Here is a 16,816-nt window from a genome sequence, read left to right on the forward strand (position 1 = left end):
TTGCAATAATAACTTGTCAGGGGGGTCTGCCTGCATTAAGTCTCTCCCCACTCTAATTCATCTTCCACTGAAATGATTTCCTAAAGCTTAGATGTAGATATGTCACCCTTGTGCTCCTCTCCTCCACCCCACTCAATAAATTTCCATCGCTCCCTATTTGATCCTCCAGGATCAAATACAAAATCCTCTGTTTGGTTGGTGTTCAAAGCCAAGCCCTTCATAACTTAGTCCCTTCCCATCTGTCCAGTCTTTTTCCATCTTGCTCCTTCACTCTTTTTTTTTTTTTTGGTGGGGCAATGAGGGTTAAGTGACTTGCCCAGGGTCACACAGCTAGTAAGTATCAAGTGTCTACAGCCAGATTTGAACTTGGGTCCTCCTGAATCCAGGGCCGGTGCTTTATCCACTTGGCCACCTAGCTGCCCCTGCTCCTTCACTCTTACTCATGTATCCAGTGACACTGGCCTCGTTGCCATTTCATGAACAAGATATTTCATCTCTCCACTCTGGGAGTTTTCTCCCACTGTCTTCCAGGCCCAAATGCTCCCCTTCTCTTCCTGCTCACTGGTTTCCTTGGCTTCCTTTAAGTCCCAGCTAAAACCCCACCTTCTATAGGAAACTTTTCCTGACCCTTGATTTTAGTGCTTTCTTTCTTTTAATTATTTTGCAAATGGGCATCATGTTCCTACATTTGAATTTCCTACTGAATGTTGGTCCATTTTATGTTGTCTTGGTTTTATTTAGAAAAATGCAATTTAGTGAATAGAGAGCAAAGAAAGGGACTCCTGAAGGAAGGAAGAATTGGGTTCAAGTCCTGAATCTAATATGTGCTAGAGGTGTGACCCTAGGCAAGTCACTTAACCTCTTACTGCCCCAAACAACTCTCATGATGATATTTGGAGAATGGGTTCATCTAAGTAGGTAAGAGGGAGTTTTTCAATAGTAGTACTTCCTTAGACTGTTGAAATCATAGGTCCAAAACAAAACAACTGTTTTTACAAATAATGTTTAAAAAAAAAAAAGTTTATTTACATACACACACACACACACACACACACATTCCTAAAAGTCTTAGTGCAATTTGAAATGTAATCAAATCTAGGCTAAATCTTCCTTTGCTTTTCAAATATTGAAATAAAACCATTTGCCAGGTGTTAAAAGCCTTCTTTTTTTTTTTTTGTGAGGCAATTGGGGTTAAGTGACTTGCCCAGGGTCACACAGCTAGTAAGTGTTAAGTGTCTGAGGCTGGATTTAAACTCAGGTACTCCTGAATCCAGGGCCTGTGCTCTATCCACTGTGCCATCTAGCTGCCCGTTAAAAGCCTTCTTAAGGGCAGCTAGATGGCTTCATTGGGCATAGAGTACCAGGTCTAGAGTCAGGAAGATTTTCTTCGTAGTTCAAATACAGCCTCAGAAGCTTAGTAGATGTGTGACCCTGGGTAAGTCACTTAACCCAGTTGGCCTCATTTTCTTCATCTGTAAAATGGACTGCAGAAGGAAATGTCAAACCACTCCAGCATCTTTGCCAAGAAAACCCCAAATGGGATCATGAAGGGTCAGACAGGCCTGAAACATGTCCGACTGAAAGGAGCTTGAGGGATGTGACTTTGTCCTTTAGATCTCTGAGGTTCTTGACTTAGTATTTCTACCAGTTGTGTGCAGCACACTTTCTTTTTCTTTCACAGATTGTTCTGGAGAAGCTGGAGGGGGAGCTGCAAGAAGCCAACCAGAACCAACAGGCTCTAAGAACCAACTTCTTGCAACTGACAGAGCTCAAATATCTCCTGAAGAAAGCTCAAGACTTCTTTGAGGTAATGATGTGGGCTGGAGTGATCAGTGAGACCAGAGTCCACATGCTTCCCTTTGGGACATTGGTCAATTTGCTTTAGAAGGAGAATAAGTCGCTCTCTCTTTATGTTCCAGATTGGTGGGGCAAACACAGGGAAGGAGGTGAGGTAGACTGGGGAAAGGGGAAGCAGCATTGAATTATGGGATTATTATGTTATATAATATCATGTAAATATAGGCTTACCTTGGTTTGATGGAATGGGCCCCCGAAAAGATGGGGTAGAGGACAGAGTCTATCAGGTGATAGCCTGAATAGAGAGGAACTCTGTGTGTGTCAAACTCTCAGGGTAGGTCATCTGGAACAATAAGCTTGGACTCACTTCTTAGAGGGAAAGTCTTTTTTTTGGAAAGGGGTAATGAAACCATTTTAAAAATTATACATGCCACTAGAGTCAAACATAAATTTTAAAAAGTATAAACAACCACCAGGAACGAGGGAGAGAAATGGAAGAAAAAAACCCAGGGGAACAGGAAAACAAGAGAAAAATATGTTGTTTTGTTTTCCCCAAAAAGCACCCCCCCACCAAAAAAACAAACACACACAAAAAACATCACAGAGGGAAAATTTGTAGTACCTATACTTCCCCCTGCAGGCCAATATTTTATATCCATATTTTGCTGGAATAAATGAAAAGATTATAAAGCCCATGGAGAAAAATGTAGGTGGAAAATAGAAAGAAGATCACAGAAAAATAGATTTCAGGGTAAGAGTGAAGAGAAGCAAGGAAAGACATTGCTGGGAAATACAGCATAACAATTCTGCCTTCAAGTTGGATATTGTAAGATATATATTGCTTATGCAAGCAGGCGCAGTGGACAGAATGCCAGGCCTTAGAGTTAGGAGGACCTAAGTTCAAATTAGGCCTCAGACACTTACTAGCTGTGTGACCCTGGGCAAGTCACTTACCCTGTTTGCCTCAGTTTCCTCATCTGTAAAACAGGAATAACACTAGTACCTATTTCCTAGGGTTGTTGTGAGTATCAGGTGAGATAATAAGTGTAAAAAAAAAAGCTTAACACAGTGCCTGGCACAAAGTGAGTGCTATAGAAATGTTAGCTATTCTTATGTTGTTTCAAGACTGAAACAAGGGGGCATCTATGTGGTGCAGTGGGTAGAGCACCAGCCCTGGATTCAGGAGGACCTGAATTCAAATCTGGCCTCAAACACTTGACACTTACTAGCTGTGTGACTCTGGGCAAGTCACTTAACCCTCATTGCCCTACCAAAAAAAAAAAAAAAGAAAGACTGAAACATTATCATCTCTTTCATGTTAGCCCAGGTGAAATTTGCAGGCATCTCAGGGAGCAGAAAGAAAACAATGTTGTGATAAAAGCAACAGGCATACAAAAGGTGTCAGGTTTAGTGTCCTAGTCCCCAGCTGGGTCTTTGTTAGGAAAAGGTTGGCAAACCCCAGCACAGCTTGATGCTTTAATTCTCATTACCTTTAAAACAGATAAGACTTGTTGCCTTTAAGGTCCTTTTAAACATATGTAAATTCAATGGATTGTGTTTTGACTTTCAGACTGAAAACAGCTTAACTGATGATTTCTTTAGTGAAGACACCTCTGGCCTCTTGGAGATGAAGAATGTCCCTTCAGCAATGGCTGGGAAACTGGGGTTAGTACACAGCCTCTGCCTACACTCACGTCCTCAACCTCTTACCTAGTCTTTTTTTTTTTTTTTTTGGTAAGGCAATTGGGGTTAAGTGACTTGCCCAGGGTCACATAGCTAGTGTCAAGTCTCTGAGGCTGGATTTGAACTCAGGTCCTCCTGAATCCAGGGCCAGTGCTCCATCCACTGTGCCACCTGGCTGCCCCCTTACCTAGTCTTAAATCACTGAATGGGTGTTGCCTCAGACAAACTAAGATCTGGGAAAGACCTTAGCTTAAAAAAGCCAAATTCTTCACTGCATCCAGGGGCCATCTGCAATTGTCTTGATCTTTGTTTTGCCACTGGAATCTGATGGCTCCTGAGGAGAGAGTGAGGCTGTTGATTTTGCACAGCCCTGCCTCACTTAAATCCAATTCACTTGCAAGTCAAGACATCAGCCTCCTTTTGTCATTGATCCTCTTTGAGAATGAAGGATGAACAATAAACAGTCAGCTGGAGTTACTAAAATTCTCTTTCTTCATTCATGTCCTTAATGTCTCCTGAAAGCCTATATTCCCAGAGAGAGAATCAGATAGGGAAATACAAAGCCATGTTATGGTGAAGAAACAAGTGTCTAAGAATAGGCTGTTACTGGGTTGGGAGAGAGTGGTACAAATGCTGGATCTGGAAGCCAGGAAGCCCGAGGTTTCAATCTTAATCTCAATGCTTACATTGGTCCCTGTGCAAACTTGGGCAAGTCACTGAAATTCTCCATTGCCTCATTTGTAAAATGGGAATAATCACAAACTGCAACCAGTATCTCTTCTTGAATAGAGTTGTGTAGCAAGGATAAGGGGTAGCTTGTAGTAGTGGACAGAGGGCAGGTCATAGAGTCTGAATGACCTGGAACCAGATCTCACCTCTGACCCATCCTAGCTTTAGAATGGTAGACAGCTTGATTGGCTAACTTCTCAGTGCCCCAGGTAAAGAGTTGGTGATCTGTAATCATTTCAATATAAAGTGAAATTGTGGGGGCAGCTAGGTGGCACAGTGGTAAAGCACCAGCCCTGGACTCAGGAGAACCTGAGTTCAAATCCGGCCTCAGACACTTGACATTAACTAGCTGTGTGACCCTGGGCAAATCACTTAACCCCCGTTGCCCTGCAAAAAAAAAAAAAAAAGTGAAATTGTATGAAGGTTCATGACAGAGATAATTTGGTACATTTAGGTAGACAAAGGGTAGAACAGAGACATGTACTCAACTGAGTCATTTTAGGGTGTAGATTCTCAAAAACACATGTACTATAATAACCCATGATCATACTTTTTTTTTTTTAGTGAGGCAATTGGGGTTAAGACCCAGGGTCACACAGCTAGTAAGTGTTAAATGTCTGAGGCTGGATTTGAACCCAGGTATTCCTGACTCCAGGGCCGGTGCTCTATCCACTGTGCCACCTAGCTGCCCCCATACTTTTTATTATAAATGAATTATAAATGAATGTTTGGTTGCCAAATCATGCAAATATTTTTACCAATCTCAGAATATGAGAAGCATCCTAGGAATCAGAAGGAACTAGAATGAATCTGGGTCTTAGAGAATGTTACAGCAACTCAAGAATATGTTTCCCTGAGAGTTTTTGCAAACTTGACTATTCCCATTTTACACATGGGTATACTAAAGTCTTATGAGGTTCATTTACTTCCGTGGGTCACACAATAACCCAGTAATATACACACATCCAGATATTTGTGTGTATGTATATAGATATATAGATATGTATATGCATATGTCATAATAATTCATACTTATATAGAACTTTGTAATTTACAAAATATTTTCTTTCTTTTTATCTTTTTTAATGTGGTTTTTTTCCCCCTTTTTGGGAGGTAATTGGGGTTAAGTGACTTGCCCAGGGTCACATAGCTAGTAAGTGTCTGAGGCTGGATTTGAACTCAGGTCCTCTTGAATCCAGGGCCAGTGCTTTTTCCTGTTAGGGTATTATTTAAGTGACTTAGGAAACTTTTGTTCTTATACCTTATTACTCAGGTTCACGGCTGGTGTCATAACCAGGGAGAGAATGGCTCCCTTTGAGCGTTTACTGTGGCGCGTTTGCCGAGGAAACGTCTATCTGAAGTATACTGAGATGGACACCCTGCTCGAGGATCCCGTCACGGTGAGTATCTCAGGCTGCTCCTCTTTGTGCCCCTCACCAGAGGGTTAGCTTCTTCTAAAACACTGGGCTTCTACATCTAGAGAGCCAACCAACATTTGATTTTGGAACATTTTATTCTAAAGGTATCTGCTGCTGTGAATTTACCATCTCTTTATAATTTTAGTTCTTTTTCAATCTTTAGAAGAAATGTATTCAAGTTTCTTAAAAAAATGTCAAGCCTAAACCTTGAACAAATGGTTATCAGGTGGCAGAGATGACATTTGCACTGTACTTGGGAGTTGGGAAGACTTGAGTTCAAATCCAACCTCCAATAAACATTTATTAATGACCTAATATGCTGTGCTAAGCACTGGCGATATAAAAAGAAGCAAAAGACAGTTCCTGCCCTCAAGGAACTTACAATCTAATAAGGGAAAAAACATCCAAACAAATATATACAACGTGAGCGATATACAGGATAAATAGGAAATAAGACACCGGTGTAACCCTTGACATGTCACTTCTCATCCGTAAAGTGGGAATGATAAAAATAGCGCTTAACTTCTAGTGTTATTGTGAGGAGAAAATGAGATATTTGCGATGCTTTGCAAGCCTTAAAATGCTAAGTAAATGCTAGCTATTATTGTTACTATTATGTGTTTGCTGTTGTTATACCAGTCACAAACTTTAGACTAAATCATCTTTTAGAGTTACACCACTGCCAAGACTGACAACTTTGAATATCCCATCTCCCAAGCACAGCCTCCTATCATTTTTTCTCTTTCACTTGTGCTAAATTAACTCTTTACTTTCCCAATGGCAACTGGTTACTTGGCCCATTCCCTATTCTCAGTCTTTCCCCCTTATATTTGACTCCATACCAGTCTTGACCCTGTAACCACCACCCCTGTATTGTTGTACTTGCTACTACCCAGCATGGATTGATCAAACACAAAATGTTACACTGGCTACTAACCTGAAATTCCTTGTTTCCTGACCTTCTGCTGTTCCCAATCTGAAATCCTCATGTTTGAGCAACCTGCACCATCTGATTTATCCATTCCTGCTCCAGGACTGCTAAGCATTCCCGGAGCTAGTCAGGAAAAGTGAGTAGATTTTACCCATTGCAAATTTATGGTGTATAGCTTCAATTGGGCCTTTGCTGCTGCTGGATAATTTTACCTTTTCCTTATTGATTCCTTATCTTCTCAAAAGTAACTATTAAAAATTGTTATTCTGTATTTTGTTTTTATATCACACATTTCCCATTTTATTCTTTCCCCTCACTCTCATAACTAATTTGCTCAGTGGGTAGAGCACTGGACCTGAGTTAGGAAGACCTGAATTCAAATCTGGCCTCAGGTACTTATTAGCTGGGTAGTCCTGAGCATACCACTTTACTGCTGCCTGCCTCAGTTTCCTCATCTGCAAAATGGGGCTATTGACATTTATTTCTTGGGGCTGAGGATAAAATGACAATATTTGTAAAGTGCATTGCAAATCTTAAAGTGATATATAAATACTAGCTATTATTTTTAACCTCTATCAACAGAAGAATACTGTAGTTTGGGTTTACCTAAGTTTTAGATGGTCCATTTGACAAAGTTTGGTGGTGTTCTTGTGGACAAGATGGAGAGCTGTAGGACAGACCACGAGCCAGTTCTAGAACTAGTCGAATGAATGCATCCGAGGAGCTGTCAGGAGAGGTGGGGGCATAGGTCACTGAGATGTAATGGGGATATCACTAAAAATCCTCAAGAAAGAAAGAGCAGTCATTCATGTCTTGATGCAGATTTGGTAATAAGGATGTAAGAAGAGGGCTAACTCTTGTAGGACTGTTCTCTTTGTATATATTTATCTGCATGTTGTCTCCCCCATTAGATTGTAAGTTCCTTGAGGGCAGGGACTGTCCTTTGTAGATTTTTTTGGGGGGTGAAGCAATTGGAGTTAAGTGACTTGCCCAGGGTCACACAGCTAGTAAGTGTTAAGTGTCTGAGGCTGGATTTGAACTCAGGTCCTCCTGAATCCAGGGCCAGTGCTTTATCCACTGCACCACCTAGCTTCCCCAGGGACTGTCTTTTGACCCTTGGCATCCCCAATGCTTAGCGCAATGCTTGGCACAGAGGACTCACTTTATAAATGTTTATGGATTGATCGATCTGTAAAATGAGGGAATTGGATTTCATTCTATGATCGTACAATGGAAGGTCTCTAGTGTCTCTGGGAAAGCATTGTGAATAGAGGGCTGGGTCCCTCTATTGAAGTGCAGAAGAGCTGAGTCCAAATCCTGCCTCTGAAGCTTAATGTGAGACTTGAGGCATTAATTAGGTGGTGTAGTGGAGAGAGCACTGGCCCTGAAGTTGGGAGGATCTGAGTTCAAATCTCACCTCAAACACTTACTAGGTGTGTGACCCTGGGCAAGTTACTTAACCCCAATCGCCTTAAACATCCGGGGCCATCTCCAGTCCTCCTCATATATATCTTGATACTGGACTCAGATGGCACTGGAGTAGAGAGGTTGGTGACCTTGCACAGCCCTTCCTCACTTAAATCCAATTCAGTGCAAGTCATGACATCACCGTATGCTAGAATGAAGGGCAAACAAGAACAGCAATTCAATAACTCAATTGAATAAACTTTATTTGGCAGGTAGAGTTTATTTCTGTTTAATGTTTGTTGAATTTCAAGGAAGTCAAGGGAAGGGAATACTCCCACTCATAATTCCCACAGGTAAAGGAGGAATTTGCTCAGTAATGTTGAACCTTAGTTTCCTGATCTGCCTTTGCCACTCCCTCCCAAGAGATTTATTAGTCTCATTTCTCTGCTTTCCTGAGCTGGTTTTTGAAAAAACCAAAACAACTAATAGCCTTTGCCAGATCAGAAAATCTTAAAACAAGGTTTTTAAAAGTGATTTAGGGGGGCAGCTAGATGGTGCAGTGGATAGAGCACTGGCCTTGGAGTCAGGAGTACCTGAGTTCAAATGTGGCCTCAGACACTTAATACTTACTAGCTGTGTGACCCTGGGCAAGTCACTTAACCCCAATTGCCTCACTAAAAAAAAAATTGATTTGGGGTCAGGCTAGGTGGCACAGTGGATAAAGCACCGATCCTGGATCAGAAGTAACCTGAGTTCAAATCGGGCCTCAGACACTTGACACTTACTAGCTGTGTGACCCCTGGGCAAGTCACTTAACCCCCATAGCCCTGCAAAAAAAAAAGATTTAGATTAGTTTTATGGCAGGGGTATAAGAGCATCAGTGTAAACAAGTTACTCCTAGCAATGGCATATACTACTCCATAGCTGGGGAGGTTGTGAATTCCTATGGTAATTTTGGAAAACAATATGGAATTGCATGAGTTACAAAATGTATTCCAAAAGACTATGTAGAGGATGCTTTTGATAGTCACTTAATACGTGTATTACTTTGGAAGCCTCAGTTTGATTTGGACCAGATGACCTCTAGTAATAATGTCAAACATTGGCCTTAAGGTTTTCGAAGCTCTTTACAAATAATATCTCATTTTATCCTCACAATGACCCCATGAAGTGGGTACTTTTATTACCACCATTTTACAGGTGAAGAAATGGAAGCAGAAAGAAGTTGAATGACTTGCCCAGGGTCATACATAGCATTTGAGGCTTCATTTGAACTCTTGTTGGCTCCAGGCCCAGCACTCTAACTGCTGTGCCACCCACCTGCCTCCAATGTCCCTTCTAGCCGTAGATCCTATAATAGGAAACAAATAGATCTATTTGTACGTAGTATTTTTTAGCACCTTTATAGTAGTAACAAAAAGAGGAAAACAACACCCTATCCAACAGCTGGGGATGAAGGTCAAAGTGTTTATGATATAATAGGATGCTATAGTGATATCAGAACCGCAAACAACAAAGAAATGGGAAAAGACCTATGAAGTGACACACAGTGAAGCTTCTGACAACAGTGACTTAAATGACGACCAACCCAATTTGGAACCTAGTCTAGGTATCCTCCAGGTGGGGACATAAGAAATAAACAGGATGAATTCTATGTAAAGTATTTATATAGACTGTGTAGAGTATTTATAGAGTTAAATATAGAATCGTAGACTTTAATTTGGAAGGGACCCTAGAAATCAACCAATCCAACCTTCTCATTTTACAGACGAGGAAATAGAGCCAGAGAAAAGAAATGACTTAACCAAAGTCCCGTTTGTAAGTAGCATAGTCAGGAGCCTGAGCTCTACTAATTCAAGTCCTGGGCTCTTTCTACTGCAGACCGTGTAAACATACAAAGGGGAAAGATTTCATTTAAGAGCTTTTGATTGTGGTTTTGATATTTGAAGATTTATTTGTTGACGGCAATCAAAGTTATAATCAATTATAATAACAAAAGATTTTTGGTCTCCAGGAAAGGAATTTCTCCTTTTTCCTTAGTTTCACGAAAAACACCCCACATTTCAATGACAAAAGGATCTCTCTCCTTTGCTACTTTCCCTCCTTCACCTCCTCTAACTGCTAGGGGCTCAATGGGTGGTCGAACTGGGATTCTTTCACCTCCTCAGTCGGTGGAAGACCTGAGAGCTGGGATTTGAAGTAGAGAGTAAATCTGAAGCAAAGGTTTTAAGGGGGAACCTGTATAATAAAGTTGGACATAGAACAATCTTGACCTTAAAGTTATAGTGTCTTTTCTCTGTTTGGTCACCCAACTGAAAAAAAAAAAATGGATCAGAAAGTCAATGTGTTGAATACAAAAGGGACTTGACCTAGTGCTACTTATGGCTTGTGCAACTTGGGCAACCCATTTAATCTCTTTTCTCCACTCCTATAACTTAGTACTATGTGAGCAACTAATAATAATGGTGATAATTAATAGCTAGCTATTGATAATATTACTTTAACAATATCTCTTTAAGGTTTGCAAAGTGCTTGACAAATTTCTCCTTTTTAGACTTACCATGACACTGGGAAGTAGGGGTGATGATCATCTCCACTTTACTGATGAGGTAGCTTGAGGTCTACTGCCCAGGGTCATATAACTGCTAAGTGCTTGAGGCAGGATTTGAAGTCTTGTCTTTCAGTTTCTAGGCTCAGCTCTTTATCCAAAAATCACTCTTGCCTGGGGTGCTGCGGATAAGATTTGAATTAGACAAATTTCTGTTTGCTTCAGTTTCCTCTTATGTAGAATGGGGACAATAGTAGCTCCTATTTCTCAGGGTTGTTGTAAGGCTAAAATAGACATATTTGCAAAGGCTTTGCAAACAAAGCACTATATAAATGCTAGTTATTATTATTGTTGCTGTTGTTATTCATTGTTATTTTCCACCATATCATGTAACTCAAGCAAAAGTTGGTGATTTGTGGACAGTGAAAACATTTTGGATAAGTTTACATTTGCCATCATTAGAACAGATGATTTTTAAAAATTCCACACTGTCTCTTTCTCTTTTGCAAGACTCTCTTTTGGGTCAGGGACTATCAGAGTGGTTTTTATATTTGAAGATTTATTTGTTGGTGGTACCAAGGTTAGGACTTTCTCCTTTTTCCTTAGTTTTATATAAGACACACCATATTTTAATGAGAGTGGGACCTCCCTACATGTGACACAGACCTAGTTGATGTGTTGGGTAGTTGTGCTGAACTATTTTTCCTCCTCTTGTAAGGGATCTTGGGTCCTCTGGGAGGGGAAATATTGCAATGTTTGCTATAACCAAAAATTCCAATAAAAAGACAACAAAAACTCCTCATAAAAAGCTTGTGATTTCTGATCTTTCAGAAAGAAGAGCTAAAAAAGAACATATTCATCATATTTTATCAAGGGGACCAACTCAAAAAGAAAGTCAGCAAGATTTGCGAGGGGTAAGAAGAGCCTGCTTCTGCCCATTTCCACCGTGGGGCTGTGTCAACATTAATCGGAGAGACTTGGAGGCAAAGAGTATATTTTATGAAGCTGAGATTTTAAGGACCATTAGAGGTTTCTGGTGACCATTCATCCCCACTCCTTAGGGCACACCTGACGATACAACTAATTCTTAATTACTTAATTCAGCTGTGGGAATCAGCCCCTGTGAGGGGCCAGATAAACAAAACCCACAGGTGGTTCAAAACAGTTCCTTCCTGGGGCCAAACTTATCACTAGCTGCTAAACCAGGGCTTTGTTGTGGATGGATCTCTTTTGCATCTGGTGAACCCTATGACCCCTTCTCAGAAAAAAAGTTTTAAAGTGTTTAGAATTCATGATTCCAAGGGAAATTCAGCTATGTTGAAATAAAGAGGTACTTTTTTTTTCCATCCAAGTTCATAGAAGCCCTTGACAGCATAGATTCCATGGATCCCTTGGATAAAGAGTTCTCTTCAGAACCCCTGTGCCAAATGGAAAGAAAATGGATCTGCATTTCCCCTTTGACTCTGTCTCTGTAGAAATAGGTTCTATTCAGTTCCTAGTCATATAAACCCACACCTAGAAGCAATGATCATGAAATTTTGACCCAACATGGGGTAAGTCTCTCCCACAGCCTCACTGCTTAAGTTGCTCAGGGGTTTTGTGGTTTAGAAGCAGTCCATTTATGGACTAGAATCCCAGGGGTGAAATGGAAAATCCTTGGCCTACAACTTGCTTCCCAGTTACCAAGATATTGATTTTGCTCTAGGAAATCATTTATACCCCAAGTCTGTAGCCACTTAAGAATTGTTAAGTTCTGGGGCAGCTAGATGGCACAGTGGATAGAGCACCAGCCCTGGAGTCAGGAGGACCTGAGTTCAAATCTGGCCTCAGACACTTAACAGTTACTAGCTGTGTGACCCTGGGCAAGTCACTTAACCCCAATTGCCTCACTAAAAAAAAAAAAAAAGAAAGGAAGGAAGAAAGAAATAGGGTGGCACAGTGGGTAGAGCACTGGACCTGGAGTCAGGAAGATTCATCTTTCTGAATTCTAATCTAACCTCAGGTACTTACTAGCCACATGACCCCGGGCAAGTCACTTTACTCTGTTTGCCTCAGTTTCCTCATCTGTAAAAAGAGCTAGAGAAGGAAATGGCAAACTACTCCAGTATCTCTGCCAAGAAAACCCCAAATGGGGTCATGAAGAGTAGAAAATGACTGAAAAATGATTGAATAACTTTGAGATATGGTAGAAAAGTTCTCTAGGATGTCTTCAAGAATGCTACATGGAACATCTTTTGCCACACAGGTTTAGGGCTACTGTTTATCCCTGCCCTGAAGTGGCTGCTGAGCGAAGAGAGATGCTGGCCAATGTCAATGTGAGGCTGGAGGATTTAAATACTGTAAGTAAGAATGATTTTCTTTTCACTGGGGGTGATTGTGATGATTCTCAGGGATCTCTTTTGAGAGAGGTTCACGGGGGCAGCTAGGTGGCGCAGTGGATAGAGCACCAGCCCTGGAATTCAGGAGGACCTGAGTTCAAATTCAGCCTCAGACACTTAACAATTACTAGCTGTGTGACCCTAGGCAAGTCACTTAACCCCAATTGCCTCACCAAAAAAACCCAAAAACAAACAAACAAAAAAAAAGAGAGAGGTTCACAGCAGAGGCAGTGTGGAATAGTGGGTAGAGTGCTGAGCCAAATCCTACTTCAGATACTTCCTAGGCAGTTGGGTGATCCAGGAGGATAGATAGAGCACTGGACCAGGAGTCTTAAGACCTGGGTTGAAGTCCTTGACTCTTTCTAGTTGTTGAGTTAATGACTCTGAACCTTAGTTTCCCTATCTATAAAATGGGAGTAACAAAGGTTTGCAGTACTTAGCCTGTGAGGTTGTGATAAGGAACAGATAAGGTATGTGAACATGCTTTGTAAATTGTAAAGCACTATATAAACATGTCAGCTATTATTTTAAGGGCCTCACTTGAAATTTGGCTGAGGTATTCAAGGATTGTATATAATGTGAGACACAACCAAATGACAATCATGTGCCAGTGCTTGGAATTTACTCTATCATCACTTAGTGATTTGAGGGCCTATGTATCAGCCCCAAACTCCTTAATCCTATCTTAAATTCTAGCAATATTGACCAAACAGCCAATCTCAGAATTCTAGAATTTGAAGGCATGTGTCCATTTGCCGCCTTCATTGAAAGCAAACTGTAGGGGCAGCTAGGGGGCGCAGTGGATAGAGCACCGGTCCTGGAGTCAGGGGGACCTGAGTTCAAATCTGGCCTCATACACTTGTCACTTACTAGCTGTGCGACCCTGGGCAAGTCACTTAACCCCAATTGCCTCACCAGAAAAAAAAGAAAGGAAACTGTGACCAGCAGGCGAATAACACACAATTACTTCATGGTGGGTAGGCCTGGGACTAAATCCTAGGTTTTCTGAAGGATAGTCTAGTCATCTTTCCACCTATAATGTGGGTGAAATCTAGTGATATCTTTGTGTCTGAGGCTCCCTCCTAATTCAGAGACCCTGGGGTCACTCTGGGCATTTCTTCTCTGGATTATTTGCCCAGATAGCACTTGGGAATCAGTGTTCCCTCAGAAGATGACCATCAGCTTCCCTTATTAAATACTTATGCTCGGGGCAGCTATGTGGCACAGTGGATAGAGCACCGATCCTGGAGTCAGGAGGACCTGAGTTCAAATCCAGCCTCAGACACTTGACAGCTTACTAGCTGTGTGACCCTGGGCAAGTCACTTAACCCCAATTACCTCACCAAAAAACAAAAACAAAAAAAACTTATGCTCTCCAAGAATCAAATATAGAATGTTGTTGTTCAGTCATGTCCAACTCTTTGTAGACCTCCTTTGGGATGTTCTTGGCAAAAATAACTGGAGTACCTTGTCATTTCCTTTTCCAGATGAGGAAACTGAGGCACATAGGGTTAAGTGACTTGCCCAGGGTCACACAGCTATTGTGTCTGAGGCCAGATTTGAACTCATAAAAATGAGTCTTCCTGATTCCAAGCCCAGTGCTTTACCTACTGAGCCACCTAGCTGTTCCCAAAGTAGCCATGGGCAAATCACATAATCTCTCTGGGCTTCAGTTTTTTCATTGGAAACTTTGGTTCAAATCCCATCTGATGCTTACTAGACAAGTCACTAACCTCCCTGAGTTTCTTTATTTCTAATATCAGGGGCTTGGATGACATCTTAGAGTCCATTCCAGCTTTTATATCTGAATCTGTGAAGGAATTGGACTGAATGTCTTCAAAAGTCCCTTTCAGTTCTCTTGTCCTGGGGTTGGAGGTAGGTCAAGACATAGACACAAATAAGCCATGGCCATATAGGATATGTGTTCTCTCAGTCACTTAAACCATATTCACTCTAGGAGCTCAGGGGAAGTCAAGATCACTTCCGGGTGGGCCACATGCATGTCTCTGCTTCCCATTGTTTGCAGGTGTGTGATTGTTCTGTTTCTCTGTTCATTCGGGTCTCCGTAGGTCATAACCCAAACCGAATCGCATCGTCAGCAACTGCTGCAGGAAGTGGCCGCCAACTGGTACTCATGGAGCATCAAAGTCCAGAAAATGAAGGCCATATACCACGTCCTCAATTGCTGCAACATTGATGTCACCCAGCAGTGTATCATTGCTGAGATCTGGTTCCCAGTGGCAGACACTGTAGCCATCAAGACGGCATTACAGCAAGGAGTTGTAAGTAGCCAGAGGGAGCAGCAGAGAAGGGAGTTTGGAAGAAGACGTTTGGGGACCCCGTGCTGACCTGTGAAGAAGTCCTTTTGTCTCTTTTACCACAATTCCCTGGCTGAAGTGCCAGGGTCACAGAGTCACTTAGTGGAAAAGCCACCATTTTCCTGGCTCCACTCCATACATGGGATCACTGGAGAATACTTGGGAACAGTTGGCCTTGGAGTCATGCTGGATTTGGTGAACAAAACTTGTATCTTCTTGCATTTTCTAATCTGATAAGCATGAATCAGATGCCTGTTATTAATAGCTAATGTTTATATGGTACTTACTATGTGCTAGACACTGTGCTAAATGCTTTATAATTATTATCTCATTTGAGCCTCACAACAACACTGGGTGGTTGGTGCTGTTAGTATCTCCATTTTACAAATGAAGAAACTGAGGCAAATTGAGGTTGTGCCCAGGGTCACACAGCTAATAAGTGTCTAATGTTGGATTTGAACTTAGGTCTTCCTGACTCTATCCTAGAGAGCTAACCACTGTACCACCTAGCTTATCTTGCTAGATGGTATGAGGTTTTGATTTAAATCTAGTTTCTACCAGACTGCCTTCTGGTTTTCTCAGTAGCTTTTATTGAATAGTGAGTTTTTCTTCCAGTTAATGGGATCTTGCCTATACATTCACAGTAAATTCATTTTGTAAAACTGATTAATCTTGACAAATCTAAATGGTCAATGGGAAGCATTTCAGTGCTATTATGTATTATTGACAGTAGTAGAAACCCCACCCTTCAGAATCACTCCCTAGAACCCTAAGAATAGTAACAACTGTCTTCTGGAGACTTGGACTTCATATTTGAATGGGTCTTGAGGAAGCATACACAGAGAAGGTGATACATGTGAAGAAACCTGCCTGGAATGTATATTGGAGCTTGTTTATAGTTTGAGGGTGTGTGTGGTGGGGGTGGGGAGAACCCAGCCCATGGGGTAATACAGGCCTATATAGGAAACAGCTGAGTGGACTTCTGGTAACCTTTGGATCTAAGAATTTGTCTAGTGATCAGCCAAGAAATGGTGCTGCTGCCTACAGGAGTCACAATGGGGTTGGCACTTACTTGGAATTTTAATTTTCCCTCTCCCCTCTTTATGACTGATATTGGTGTGGCAGTTGGGAGAATTTGTGGATAACTGTTCTCTACAAATAGCCTCTGGGCACATTTATGCCCTTGTTGAAATGAAAATGCTACAGGTCTTAATGATTTGTGGTAATAAGAACCTTGTTGCATGAGCAGATTGCTAAATTGCTTAGAGTTCAATAGTGCCAGGCTCTGAGTAGAAAAAATATGCATACATCCACCTTGGCTCTTGAGTCACAGTTAAGATCTATGATCTAGAGGCAGCGAGGTGATGCAGTAGATAGAGCATTGGCCCTGAAGTCAGGAGGACCTGAGTTCAAATTTGGCCTCAGGGGGCAGCTAGGTGGCACAGTGAATAAAGCACCAGCCCTGGATTCAGGAGGACCTGAGTTCAAATCCAGCCTTAGACACTTGACACTTACTAGCTGTGTGACCTTGGGCAAGTCACTTAACCCTCATTGCCCTGGGTAAAAAAAAGCCTCAACAAATTTGGCCGCAGATACTTATTAGCTGT

General features: G+C 41.5%; 1 protein-coding gene across 1 annotated transcript in view; it reads left to right on the forward strand.

Annotated features, from left to right (window-relative positions):
* Window positions 1–16,816, forward strand: part of ATP6V0A4 (ATPase H+ transporting V0 subunit a4) — a 59,624-nt gene that overhangs the window by 16,716 nt on the left and 26,092 nt on the right. Inside the window, exons 5-10 of the mRNA XM_043966835.1 lie at window positions 1,682–1,807; window positions 3,368–3,462; window positions 5,483–5,609; window positions 11,345–11,427; window positions 12,759–12,852; window positions 14,961–15,173. Coding sequence (XP_043822770.1) covers window positions 1,682–1,807; window positions 3,368–3,462; window positions 5,483–5,609; window positions 11,345–11,427; window positions 12,759–12,852; window positions 14,961–15,173 — 738 coding nt within the window. The remainder of the gene's footprint in view (window positions 1–1,681; window positions 1,808–3,367; window positions 3,463–5,482; window positions 5,610–11,344; window positions 11,428–12,758; window positions 12,853–14,960; window positions 15,174–16,816) is intronic.

The sequence above is a fragment of the Dromiciops gliroides genome, chromosome 5, assembly GCF_019393635.1.
Source record: "Dromiciops gliroides isolate mDroGli1 chromosome 5, mDroGli1.pri, whole genome shotgun sequence".
Taxonomy (NCBI): Eukaryota; Metazoa; Chordata; class Mammalia; order Microbiotheria; family Microbiotheriidae; genus Dromiciops; species Dromiciops gliroides.